Below are 13,413 nucleotides of genomic sequence, written 5' to 3' on the forward strand. Positions count from 1 at the left end.
TTCCTTTGACTGTTACATTCAATTCAAAGCTGCGTGGGATTATTTTTCAGTTCTGTACAGCATCGTCTGATGTGGCAGACTTGATGGAGGTTGCTCTTTGAGCATTTTCACTTTTCTTAATGCGATCAAGTTATTTGTGCTGGCATAGGACATGCACAGGTTTTATCAATGGGAGCTGTACTACCCTAGTCCAGGCACCTGAGACATTCAGTTAATTAAATTGGGGTTATGCCAAGAGAGACGGGTATCCAGAAGTGTTGGAATCGAGCCAGGGAGACAATGGCAAGAGAGTGAAAGATTTAAATTGAATACCGTGTTCCTCCTGCTTGAGTTTTTGTGTGAGGTCAGAGCAGGAGCTGGGCAAGAGATGGGCTTAGCCAGGACTTTTCAGAGATGTCCATGCCTAAGGAAGGACTAAGCCATGGAACAAGAGATGTGAGAACAGGGAATGTTCAGTTAGATGTGATCAGGGTTCCTTTGTTTTTTTAATTTTGGGTTTGGTTAAACTCCTCTGTGCTTAGCCCATGTGCCCCCCGCCACACTGTAACTGAATCCCAGGGAATACATGACCTGTGTTTTTAATCTGCCTTTTTAAAGTTGTTCTGTAACACCTAACACTCTATGTACTTTACCAAGTCTCTTTTTTTTTCTTTGTTAATAAAATCACCTTTTAAGGACTATGATCTGACTCCTAGAAGGCAGGGGTTTCTGTGTGAATGTGTCTGAGATGGAAAGTCAGCTATGAAGAAATTACACTTTGTTCTCAAGCTCTGTCCTGAGGAAGGTTTAAAGTGCTCGGGGTTGCCCCACATGCAGAATTTCTCAAGTGAGTCCTCCTGGCTTGCTAGGGGTTTTGCATTTGGGTGGTGGCAACTTCCCACCCAAGGCCAGGCGATCCGTGACCTTACAGTGTTTTTGTAAAGACAAGCTTTAGTGAGAAGGGATTTCAGGTCTCTTGTGGGCCCCCATCTTCTGCACTCGAAGTGCCAGAGTGGGGAGCAGCCTGGACAACAAGCCTTTGCTCTTTCCTGCTTGTAGCTCCTCTTTCAGTTGCCAACACAGGGGTTCTAGTCACAGGGCTGTCAGTCCCTTTCTCATTCATCACTTCTGACACCATGGCATGAAGTTGGGGGTGAAGTTTGTCATTAAATGACAAACCAGCCAATTAATAAATTGCCTGGGGAGATTTTGGAGTCTTCATCACTGAAGATATTTAAGAGCAGGTTAGACAGACACCTGTCAGGGATGATCTAGACCAGGGCTACTCAACTTTGAAAGCCCTGTAACCACCTTGATACTCTACATGTGAAGGGCTTCAACTCAACTGTGGTTGAATACACATGCAAATATATAAGCAAACATATGCAAATAGGTTTTCACACTGTCGGGCATGAATACAAAGATTAAGACAATACTACACAACACATAGGCCACATTTAAGTCAGTTCTGCTATTAATAAAATGCACTATTTACCCAATTTCCACCCATATGACAGCACTTTTAATGAGCAATGCCAGTCCCAGAATTTAAGCACTAGAACGTGTATCAACCGAAAACTATTCTATTGACCCGCCGTTGTGGAGTGTGTTCCCAGTGGAGGCCATGTTCAAAGGATCCCACCTGTGGGCCAGGTATTGAGTCCTGCGTAAAACCAAACTGTAGTGAGGGCGGCAAACATGTTGAGCAGGCCTGACCTAGATGGTCCTTGGTCCTGTCGTGAGGGCAGAGGATAGGACTTCATGACCTCTTGAGGTACCTTTCAGTTCTAGGATTCTATGAGCTTATGAAGTTGAATGGAGGTCTTAACACAAGACTCTAGAGAACATCTGTAGTGAACAGCTGGGGCAATGCTACCCTGGTTCTCCACCCCAGCATCCAGGGCACATCTCTAAACTATTCCCTTAGAAGTGAGCAGCTCAGCAATTTAATCTTCCATAAACATACTCAGTTACCCTCTGTTGCAGCACGTGGCTTATTCTGGATCTTGCAGCTGGCAGTGGGTGGCTTCTTCTTCCACATCAATATCCTCATCTTCCTCATTGCCCACGGCTGCTCCTAAAGCCAGGGAACTTTCTAGCACTATGATGGGATCCTTCATTCTAGTCCTGGGATTTCTCCCCACAAGGTCCAGAAAAACCGGTCTCAGCCTGGAGGAAGAGACTCAGGTCTGAGAAACATCCACATGGTTCTTAGGGGCTTTGGGCACCACAAACATTTCAGTGAGCAGCTATAATGCAGCCGTGTGCTGGGAGGGTTACAGCCGCTGTGTCACAGTTCAAGTGCTGCAGAACATTTTCTGTTCAAGATGGAGATTTTGAGCTGGGTCAAACTAAGACTGTCCTTGGAGAGGAACCAACCCCCGCCCACCCAAATGCCAGTAAACTAAACTCCGATCAGCGCAATCCCCCTGGGCTCTGTAATTTGTAGCCCACTCACACTTGTCTGGGCTTTGCAGGGTCATCATCTGGTCTTCAGCAGACCAATGACTCTAAGAACTTTCTCCAAACTCAGCAGCACTTCTCCCCCATCTGTCGGAGAATCCTGCCCTCCATTCCTCGAGGCAGCCCCAGGGTACTGTGGTGTGAAGCTAAGATCTTACATGCCTTTGAGCTTCCTTAAATGCTTTTCTACCTTGGCTTTCCTCTGGACACTTCCCCAGGCCTCCCGGGCTGTCTGCACAGTGCATTTCTGCAGACCTTGCCTCCAGCCTCCACCAGGCAGAGCGGGAACATCTCAGCCAGGCTGCCCTCCTTTCTGCTCACCCCTCAGCCCTTTCCCAGCCAGGCTCCATCTCCAGTTGGGCATGGCCCAGCCTCCAGCTACTGTTCCCCAGAGTGGGGTCAGTTCCTTCCCAGGGGGTCAGGGTTTGGAGACAGGAAATCTGCCCCCTTCCTCCTGTCTCACTGTCTGTGCCAAAGTTCCCTGCAGCCCAGCAGAACTTCCCAGTGCTATTTTCATACACACGGCAGGGCCCCAGCTGGATCTGGGCCTGGCTGGAGAGTTGTTGCCGATCCCCCGCTGGGGTCAGTGTGTTGCGTCTCCTGCAGTCGATGGGGCCTGGTGCAAGCCAGAATAACTCAGCTGAGTTTCCTTTATTCCAACAGCATCCCTGGCCCAGCCCCAGAGCTGTCAGTCACTAGGGGCTGCTGGTTTAACTCCTCCCCCAGGACCAGCAGTGGAAAATTGGCAGCTGTCGCCCACACGCCCTGCGCAGCGAGCACCGAATTCGGTCACAACGCTGAGCTGAGCGGTGACCACACCTGAGGCTGTGACTTCCTCTGCCTGCATCAGAGGCGAGGGTCCCATCCTCCCAGATGCACCCAGTCGGGGCCAGTAGCTGAGCTGAGAACCCAGCTCCCAGCCCAGAGCGACCGGCTCAGCATGGTGCTGCCTCTGCTCCTGCCTCTGCTGGGTGAGACCCCCCTCACCCCCAGCCCTTCTGTGTGTCTGTCTGGAGACTCCCCTTCTCTGCCCACATCTCCCCTTCTCCTGCTCCCCCAGCCTCTCCCCAGAGCTCTCACCCCCTCTCTGCTCTTCTCCTCCAGCCTCGCTCCAGAGTCTCCCCAGGCCGGTGACCCCCGCAGGTAACGACGTCTCCTGACCTAGCTGAGATGCTCGCGGTGGGTTGGGAGGACTCAGTCAGTGGGGGAGGGGAGATCCCCTGCCTCTCCCATGGGGGTGTTTGAAATTGCAGAGAAGGAGGAGGTCCAGCTGTCCATTCACAGATGTCTCCAATGGAAACTGAATCTGCAGCTCCAGTCCAGAGCCACGTCCATGGGGGCAGAAGAGCAGCCCCAGCTGATGGCTACTTGGGGCATCTCTTTGGTGGATGCCAGTGCAGGCCATAGGGCAGAAGCTGTCCCCAGTCCCATGGGCTCAACCCAGCCCCTCATGGGCAGTCCCAGCAAAAAGGCAAAGGCTGGATGGGTCATGGAGAATCAGCTCCCACCTCCCCATGACACTGAGTGCCCCTTGGCATGACCAATCAGTGTGGGGCTGTGAGTGGTGGTGGGGGGGGGGGGTCTCTCGGCCTCAGCTCTGGGCTTCCACAGAGAGGCCAGGACTAAGGGCACAGACCCAGCACCACCAACCAGGATGCAAAAAGCAGGTTTTGCAGAGACCCTATCCCCACATCCGGCCAACCCTCCTCACTTCTCTGCACCTTCTAGCTACTGCTGGGGGCCTGGGGTTGAAGCCTTGGCAGAAACCACCCTGCTCCTTTTGGCCTCCTGCTTCCCCCAGAGCGTGGGATCTGGAGCTGCGCTGGTGGGTGAAGGATCCTCCCAACCTGCCCTCACCCCTCTCCTGGATGGAGAGGGGGCAGCCTGTTGATACTGAGACACATGATGGAAACGTCTCACCCAGCTCCACTCCTGACACCCCTTGTCTCTGCTGGGACAGGCCAATTGTGATCTGAATGCTTCTCGGCACAATCCCCTTCCCAGCTTCTCTGTTCCTGGGAGGGGAGAGCAGCAGGTTGGGGGCAGGGCAGTGACATTGGGGGTCACAGGCTGTGGGGTGCAGGGGTGAAGATGCAGAGACTGGGGGGAGGAATTTGCCCAGCTGTGCAGAAGGCAGGTCCATGTTCTAGGAGAGACTCCAGGAGCTGAGCCTGTTCAGTGTCACAAAGGGAAGGTTCAGGGGGCGGGGGGAGGGGACTGAATCCTTGCTCAGAAGTTCCAGCATGAGGAACAGACACGTGACAATGGAGGGTTCTGCAGGCGACCAGACAGGGATTCTACACAACCCAGTTCCTGGAACTGGAGCTGCACACATTCTGGCTGGGAATAAGGGGCAGTCTTTGTGCATGAGGCTCCTGAGAGCGGGAGGTGCACAAATTCTAGCTGAGAATGACCTTCAGGTTTTCATCACTGCGGGAGAGAGAAAATGGGACCTGAGAGAGAGAGAGAGAGAGAAAGAGTCAGGCCATGATTTATTTGTTGTGGGGCATATCCCAGCATGGGGGTAGGTGCTGGGCAGTAAGATTCAGCTGGTTTTTGTTTATATTTCTCCACGACTGATATCTTCTCACTTCTCATTTTCTCCTTGTTCCATCCTGGCCTTCCTCTGCCTCTGTTCTAGCTCCCCTGCCACCTCCTACCCTCTTGGTGAGACCCAGCAACTTGGTGTATCCCCCCGGGGAGCCGGTTACACTCGTGTGCTCCCCTCCTCCTGGTGAGTGGGCCGGAGGATACAGATTCTCCTTCCAAAAAGGGCAGCAGGGCCCCAGAGCACACCTCCGAGATACTAAAGAGTCCTGGCTGGCGTTCCCAGCTGAGAAGGGACGGGCTGGGTCCTTCATCTGTAAATATGTGAGACGGGGATCCAAGAGGATGATCTTCTCTAGGAGTAGCAGCTCCATCTCCATCACAGTGACAGGTGAGCCTGTTTCCTGCTGTTTGGTGGGTGGCTCACTGGGAATCTCAGGCCCATCCCAACACATTAGTTTTGCCCCCTGGCTGTGGTCAGGGCCCCTCCTTGTATCTCAAAAACTCCATAGTGCAGTGTTTCTTAAACTGTGTTCTGCAGCACACTGGTGTGCCACGAAGCAGTCAGAAGTGTGCCGCGGAGAACAGCAGAGTTCAAAATGGCTATTATTAAAAGGGCAGACATTTTTTTCTCAATAACCTCCCCCCCCAAAAAACACCTTTTTTTCCTCATCCCAAAAGGCTTGGTGTTCCTAAAAAAAATTGTTTGGTGTTCCTTGGTCTTAAAAAGTTTAAGAAATGCTGCCATAGTGGGCTTGGGCATCATCTCATCCTTAGAGACTGGGCACCGCTGCAGGGAAGTTCACATCACTGGACTCTGAGCTGGGCACTGTCAGGGAGACCCTCAATGAACATTGAGCTCTGCAGCTTCCTGGATTTTCCATTGTGATTAGTGGGTCTGGCCCATGAAAGCTCATCACCTAATAAACCATCTTGTTAGTCTTTAAAGTGCTGCATAGTCCTGTCTTTTGTTTCAGCTAGACCAGATTAACAGGGCTATGTCTCTATTAGTAAAGTGATTGGTCACTGTCCTGTTACCCACCCCACTGCTGGCACCAATACCCCAGTGGGTGAATGGGCAAGATTCCAGCAGAGGTCAAAGGGCTGAAGCTTCCCTGGAGTCACTGGGCCAGGTCCCACCTGGAGTGTGGGAAGCTGCCTTGGGGCACTGAGGGCTCTGCACTATATGGGTTCCTCCTTCCCTTAGTGCCAGATATCCTGGTCTGTGCTTGCTGGGTGCAGCTGCCTGACACCCCAGCCTCAGCTGCACAAGTCCCCCACACCCAGACCATGCAGGCTGAGGTGCCCTGGGTGAGAACTGCCCCCTCAGGTACCCAGCAGGGGAAGCTGGTCCCACTGGGTTTCCAGCAGGGAGATCTCCTCTGCTCAGCGTCTTTCTGTCCAGGTGGAGATGTGGTCTGGACACAGAGCTGGGGCTGGCTGAGGTCTGTGTCCAGGGGGCCTCCCTCCTCAGCCACATAGTAACTGTCCCCTCCCTCAACCCTTTTCTCCTTTCCAGCCCCTCAGCTCACTGTGTCCCCACCACAGCCTGTCTACATTGCTGGGGAAGCCGTGACCCTGACGTGCTCAGCTGCTGGGGCACCTGCAGCTTCTGGGATCCGGTTCTTCAGGGATGGCCAGGAAATCCACTCCAAGAAACTCCCCTCCCCTTGGGACAGTTACAACCATCCCCTGCAGCTGTTGGGTCTGTCTGGATCACAGGCCGGAGTGTACAGCTGTGAATTCTGGAAGACACTGTCTGGGCGAGAGCTCCTCTCGGAGACAAGCAGCCCCATCAACATCACAGTGACAGGTGAGTCCCCCTTTCTCCTGCTGTTTGCTGGCCCAGGGCAGGGTGTCTTCTCATGATGCCCAGGGTGAGATGCTGAGCTCAGCACAGGGCCACCCAGGTCAGTGTGAGCCCCCTGGAATAGCACTTCCTGGTAGGTTTGGGGGGAGTTGTTGATGCTACTTTGGGATTCAGGAGCTCCCAATCAAGAGTAATATTGAGAAACCTGGGCCAGCCATGGCCACTGGGGTAAGGTGCTCATGCCAGTATCATCCCAGTGTCAGGATGCTGGTTCTAAGCCCCCATCCCAGCAGCTTCCTTCATTATTACCACCGGGAGATGGATCAGTTTGTGGCCTCTTACCCACTCCTGCATCAGCACCAATAGATCAGGATACCCTACTGCCCAAGTGCAATGGAGGGGAACATGCTAGACTGAGGTGTTAAAGCCCAGTGATGAAGGATGCCTCAGACATGACTTCTTCTATCAAAGCACGGACTTGATCTCTTACGAGGCTCCCTGCTCCCACTGCCGTGATTGGTTCATACTCACAGCTGAGGCACAGACCAGGCATCCCTGGCCCCTGCTGTGCACTGGGTAATCCAGTTGACCCAGAAGATCTCAGAGAGAGGCCCTGGGTTCCCCTGGGTAATATACGGACCAGGGCTGGCAAAGGCTAAGAATGATTTTTATGGACAGTACGGGAAAAAAATTACACACAAGCAAACTTTATTTACAGGCACATTCCTACATAATGTGAAGGTTCTTCAAAAGGAAAACTAGGAACAATATTCAATATTTTTACTCTAGGAGGGGAAGGAGGCAAAATGACCACCAGAAAGCAATACATTCAACCATATGAGAGGAGACCATGGCTGAACAAATCCCAAATTTCAGTGACTTAAAGTTAATTAAGACACCTGTGATTAATTAAGACATTCCTAGGACTCAACTGAGGCAATTAGTTAACTAAGACAGCTGGAGGCAATCTAGAACCTGATAGAGCAGGGTGATACAGTCAGGTTTGAATGGGGACCCTGTACCCTTCAAGGAACAGCTGGAATTGATTAAAAGCCTCCCCTATAGTCAGTTTAATGGTGCACCTGACTTGGTGGGAAGACTATGCAGAGGTGGGGAACAGGAACCGTAGAGACACTGTCAGGTCCAGGAGAGAACCCCCTGCAGGTCCTGATGCAAGAGGCAGTGAGAGCCCTGCCTGGGAATGGGCCCCAAAAGTCTTCAGGCCCCAAAAGTCTGTGTGAGGAAAACTCCTTTTGGAAGGAGAGAGACTGGGATGAAGGATCCAGGCTGTTGCTCCAGGCCTGAGGAGGCCAGTAGAGGCGGGGGGATTTTTCCACTCTCATTCCTCCCTGCTAAGAAGCAGAGCGAGTGAATCAGACTGTGGCTTGCTCCTGAAGTAGCAGGTCAGACTGAGCTGTGATGAGCCAGTACAGGGAGCTAATCAGACGGGGAGTTGCCATTTTCCCCAGACAGGGAGATGAAGCTCAACATCCCTCTGCCCTGACGTGCAGGAACCACCGTATGAACTTAGGAGCTTTGTGAGAATTCCTATGTCCCAGCAGCCCATATTGTGCCTGAAGGAGCAATTCCCATCCCTTGCCCAGCCCCGCTCATCTCTGGGGGGAGCGCCCCAGCGTCTTGAATGGAAACAAGAGTCTCTGGAGAGAGTCCAGGTCAACTCCGAGTGCATGGAATTCTGGGCACCATCTTCACATTGTCCCCAGTGCTGTCCTGCTGACCCTTCCCCTTTGCTGCTCTCCACAGATCCCCCTCCCCAGCCAGTGCTGAGTGTGGATCCCCCGTCTGGAGCGGTGAGCGAAGGGCTCCCCCTGCTCCTCACCTGCACGGCCCCAGGGGACACCGGCGAGAGGAGGTTTCATTTCTACAAGGATGGAGTTGAGTTTGTCCCCAGGGACGCAGGGTCTGAGATCAGCACCATGGAGCCCGGCTCCCGCTCTGTGAAGGGCTCTGTGCTCAGCATCCCACGGGCCAGTCCCAATGACAGCGGGGAATTCACCTGCGGGTACGAGGACAACGTGAGTGGGAGGTGGGTCCCGTCCCTCCAGAGCCAGGCTGTGAACGTCACCGTGAATGTCACCAGGACAGGTTAGACACCCCTAATGCCTTCACTGAGCTGAGTGAGTGCGTCCCATGGGAGGAGACCCATCTCGGGAGCTCTGCAAGGAAAGGGAGGTTCAATCAGGTGGCAGATGCCATATGGAAATAACATGAAAGTGGAGACTGAAATCTCCAAATTCCCTGCTATATATATATATACACGCACACACCCACCCTTTCTAATTATGTTCCTTCTTTGATGGTTCATGTGTCCTAGGGATTTATCCTTCCCTTGCCCAATTGAAGAGATGGGGAACCGAGGCAAGGAGAGGGAATGTGCCCCAGGGGGCCTGCAGCACAGCAAGGAATTGAACCCCCATAGCCTGTGTCCCAGGCAGGCCCATAACCCCTGGACCTTCCTTCCCATGAGGAGTAGGGTGCTACAGACAGATCATGCCATGGGCAGCCGTGAAGGGTTGTCACAGGAGAGTTGTTGCAAGGGTAGATTCCTGTAGGGATTCCACTCCGGGTGTTTTCAATTGTCCTTCTCTGCCTTTTAGTTTTGATAAAAGCTCAACACAGAGCCCAGGATATTCTGCTGATAACAGGCGGGGTCTTGCTCCCAGCTGGAACTCTGGCTGCTCTGATCTGCTACTGCCGTAGGAAGAAAAGAGGTGGGTGAAAGGTAGCTTGGGCTATGATCTCCCATTTATCACCATGATGTGAGCTATCCAATAACTGTTCTGAGATGAACAGTGTACATAGCTATACAGCACCAACAACTACAAACTACTGTACCACTATGTGGCCACAGAAATCAGATCTTTGCCTGCCTGGCCCGGTATGCATTTAGCACCTATCAATCCTTGACACAGACCAAATCACATAGGATTGAGGGGAAAACCTGCAACCCCCATGAGCCCAAAGAATTGGTGGCACTTTTCTTCACTCCCCCAAATCCATCCCTGGGATGCAGCTTGAAAGACAGAAAATCATTTCTCATATCCTGATTTTATGTTGACTTGCAAAGGGCCCGGCATTGCCACAGCATCTGAGCATCCCCACAGGCAACTGGCTCTTTGTCAGGGGTGAAGAGATGAGGTGTGAGAGCCACAATATTAACAGGACTGAGGTGGCCAATCCCCGGGGCTCCAAGCTCACATGGGAAGTGGGGGGCAGAGCAGAGAATCTGAGTTTCCCCTTTGGCCCAAGCAAGAACTCTGGTCTCTGGGCCCAGATTCTTCTGGGGTCGTTTGGGTGAGTTGTTGGGGTTTTGGTCATGGGGTTGGGCCATGGCTACGCAATAGCACTAAGGTTAGAGATGAGCGCTAAGGTCATTGGCTGTGGTTAGGGTTCAGGTTAAGGGAGGAGTAAAATAATGTACAATTCTTTATAGCTCTGTGCTGGGGACCTCTATATAGACAAACAGAGAGACCTTTGTTTATCCATTTCCACCCTGTGCCCTGTTAGGAGCTGCAGACTCACACACGTACTGAAATCAACAGACACAAAGCTGAGTTTGGCATCTGCTTTCTCAGATCACACACTGTAAACAGGCTACGTCTACACTGGCATGATTTTCCGGAAATGCTTTTAACGGAAAAGTTTTCTGTTAAAAGCATTTTCAGAAAAGCGCGTCTAGATTGGCAGGATGCTTTTCCACAAAAGCACTTTTTGCGGAAAAGCGTCTGTGGCCAATCTAGATGTGCTTTTCCGCAAAAAAGCCCCGATCGCCATTTTCGAGATCGGAGCTTTTTTGTAGAAAACAAGTCTCTGCTGTCTACACTGGCCCTTTTGCGCAAAAGTTTTTCGGAAAAAGACTTTTGCCTGAACATGAGATCGTCAGTGCTTTTGCGGAAATTCAAGCGGCCAGTGTAGACAGCTGGCAAGTTTTTCCTCAAAAGCAGATGATTTTGCGGAAAAACTTGCCAGTCTAGACACAGCCTGTAGGAGTAATTTCTTCTTGCTGCTCCTCACTTCAGCTCCATTCTCTGCTGAATTGCAGAGGTTTAATAAAGAGAAATGCAAAGTGCTCCACTTAGGAAGGAACAATCAGTTCCATACATACAAGATGGGAAGCGACTGTCTAGGAAGGAGCATGGCGGAAAGGGATCTAGGGGTCATAGTGGACCACAAGTTGAATATGAGTCAACAGTGTGATGCTGTTGCAAAAAAAGCAAATATGATTCTAGGTTGTATCAACAGGTGTGTTGTAAGCAAAACTCGTGAAGTCATTCTGCCGCTCTACTCTGCACTAGTTAGGCCTCAGCTGGAGTACTGTGTCCAGTTCTGAGCGCCACATTTCAAGAAAGATGTGGAGAAATTGGAAAGGGTACAGAGAAGAGCGACAAGAATGATTAAAGGTTTAGAGAACATGACCTATGAAGCCAGGCTTCATGAACTGGGCTTGTTTAGTTTGGAAAAAAGAAGATTAAGGGGGGACATGATAGCGGTTTTCAAATATCTAAAAGGGTGTCACAAGGAGGAAGGAGAAAATTTGTTCCTCTTGGTTTCTGAAGACAGGACAAGGAGTAATGGGCTTAAAGTGCAGCAGGGGAGGTTTAGATTGGACATTAGGAAAAAATTCCTAACTGTCAGGGTGGTCAAATATTGGAATAAATTGCCAAGGGAGGTGGTGGAATCTCCCTCTCTGGAGATATTTAAGAACAGGTTAGATAGACATCTGTCAGGGATGGTGTAGACGGAGCTTGGTCCTGCCTTGAGGGCGGGGGGGCTGGACTCGATGACCTCTCGAGGTCCCTTCCAGTCCTATTATTCTATGATTTTATGATTCTATGATTCGGTTTTAGATCCAAAGTCTCCAACAAGCACCGAGGGATCTGTGCCCAGAGAACATGCCAGAAACACGAATCCCAGTCATCACAATAAGCGACCCAGAGCCCCACATACTGGCTTGGAGCAGGTGGAACAGGTAACGGGAATGGATTTAGAGATTCAAACCCCAAGCACAGTCCAGCTGCTTTGGAACTGCACAGCTGGTATCTTGTACCCAGTCCTGCGATGCAGCTTCCTGTCTGGGATGGGGCAGGCAGAGAACAGTCCCAAAGGGAAGCTGCCCGGGGTTTGTTCAGGCAGGAGAAAGGGCTGAGATTTGGTCGTCCCTTCCCTATCACTCCCAATTGCCACAGTCTCATGAAAACATTGGGAAGGGCATAGAAAGCAAGTCTTCTAGTCTGGTCCATTGTGCTAAGATAGGATTCATTATACCTGCTGTAGACATTGAGCACAGCTGGTAACTGTCCTATTTTTAACATTGTCTCAGAAGGGTTGTTCTGTCCTCAGCTTTCTCATCTCCTGACTAAACAGGCCCCATTTGTGCATCTGCCACATGGGTCGTATTGTACAAACATCTCATCGATTTTGTTGGTTTCCTCCAAACTCTTTGCAATTTGTCCAAATCGTTCTTCAAGTGTGATGCCCAGATGAGGACAGGGGGCTCCACCTGAGCCCTCACCTGTGTCACCTTGTGAGGGACAATTCAGATGACTGCCTCACATACAATATTACCATTCATAGAGCCCAGAACAGATGAGACTTTTTCTCAGCAGCATAATTCTCTTGATCCAAAGGCCATTTTCCACAGTGCTCCTTCAACACCGGTAATACTCAATGTTTACAACGGCCTTTAATTTTTCCTTCCTACATGTCGTTCTTTGCACCTCCCTGAATTCCAGGGCAATTCCCCAAGTTTGAAAGATCATTTTCATTTTATCTTCCAACATCCTTGTAACCCCTGATTTCATAGAGATCCTTCCCAGTGTATCATTCAAGTACCCTCAGTGCCCCTCAGTCCCCCTCACTGTTTCTCTGTCCTTCCCCACCAGGGCTCAGAAGTCACCTACACACACATCGAGTTCTTGGCCTCGGATGGTCGCACAAGCCAGTGGAAAAGCAGAGCCCAGCCTGCTGCAGAGGCACATGAGCTGTACAGTGAGGTGGTGACAAAGCCCACCCGAAAGGCAGCTAGATAAGGAAGGAGACACTGTCTGCATCTCCCTGCGTCTCTTCCCCCTCCTGCGGGCACCGATATCCTTAACCCTTTACACCCCAACAGCTCTTGTGAGCCATGTGGCAAGGGCAAGCCCAAGTCACTGCTGTCAGAACATGGAGCTGTCACGTCAGGGTGAAACCTGCCGACCCTGATGCTGACTGTCTCTGTGTGCTGTTTGTATGGGGTGTGTATAAAGAGTTATGTGTGTGTGTGCTGGGGATGTGCTGTGGGTGCAGCTGATACACAAGATGGCCCCAGACAAGGCAACGTGGATTGACGAGTGTACATGGGTCAAGCTGACAGAAGAGAAGTGAAATTGGCCGGGGTGTGATGCTGGCACGTCCGATCCCTGCTCTTGCCCTGGCTGCAGGGATTAGCTAAGAACTGACAAGCTCACAGCTGGAGACTGGACCAGGACACCTGGGGCTGGTTTGCTCCGTAGACTTACAAGAATGTCTTTAGTGTTTAAGCTTTGTGAGATGTTTGTGTATTAGCGTCTCCACTGATAATGGCCACACCCCATGTCCTAAGGTTATTTTTTAGT

The 13,413-nt window shown here is 51.3% G+C and overlaps 1 protein-coding gene across 1 annotated transcript in view; it reads left to right on the plus strand.

Annotated features, from left to right (window-relative positions):
* Window positions 1–3,382: 3,382 nt before the first annotated feature.
* The window catches only part of LOC149521079 (basement membrane-specific heparan sulfate proteoglycan core protein-like), a 141,791-nt gene continuing 131,760 nt past the window's right edge, over window positions 3,383–13,413 (plus strand). Inside the window, exons 1-4 of the mRNA XM_089774210.1 lie at window positions 3,383–3,413; window positions 3,547–3,585; window positions 6,509–6,802; window positions 8,564–8,886. Of these exons, the coding sequence (XP_089630336.1) occupies window positions 3,383–3,413; window positions 3,547–3,585; window positions 6,509–6,802; window positions 8,564–8,886 (687 nt within the window). The remainder of the gene's footprint in view (window positions 3,414–3,546; window positions 3,586–6,508; window positions 6,803–8,563; window positions 8,887–13,413) is intronic.

This window comes from Pelodiscus sinensis, chromosome 30, assembly GCF_052426305.1.
Source record: "Pelodiscus sinensis isolate ZL-2025 chromosome 30, ASM5242630v1, whole genome shotgun sequence".
NCBI classification, from domain to species: Eukaryota; Metazoa; Chordata; order Testudines; family Trionychidae; genus Pelodiscus; species Pelodiscus sinensis.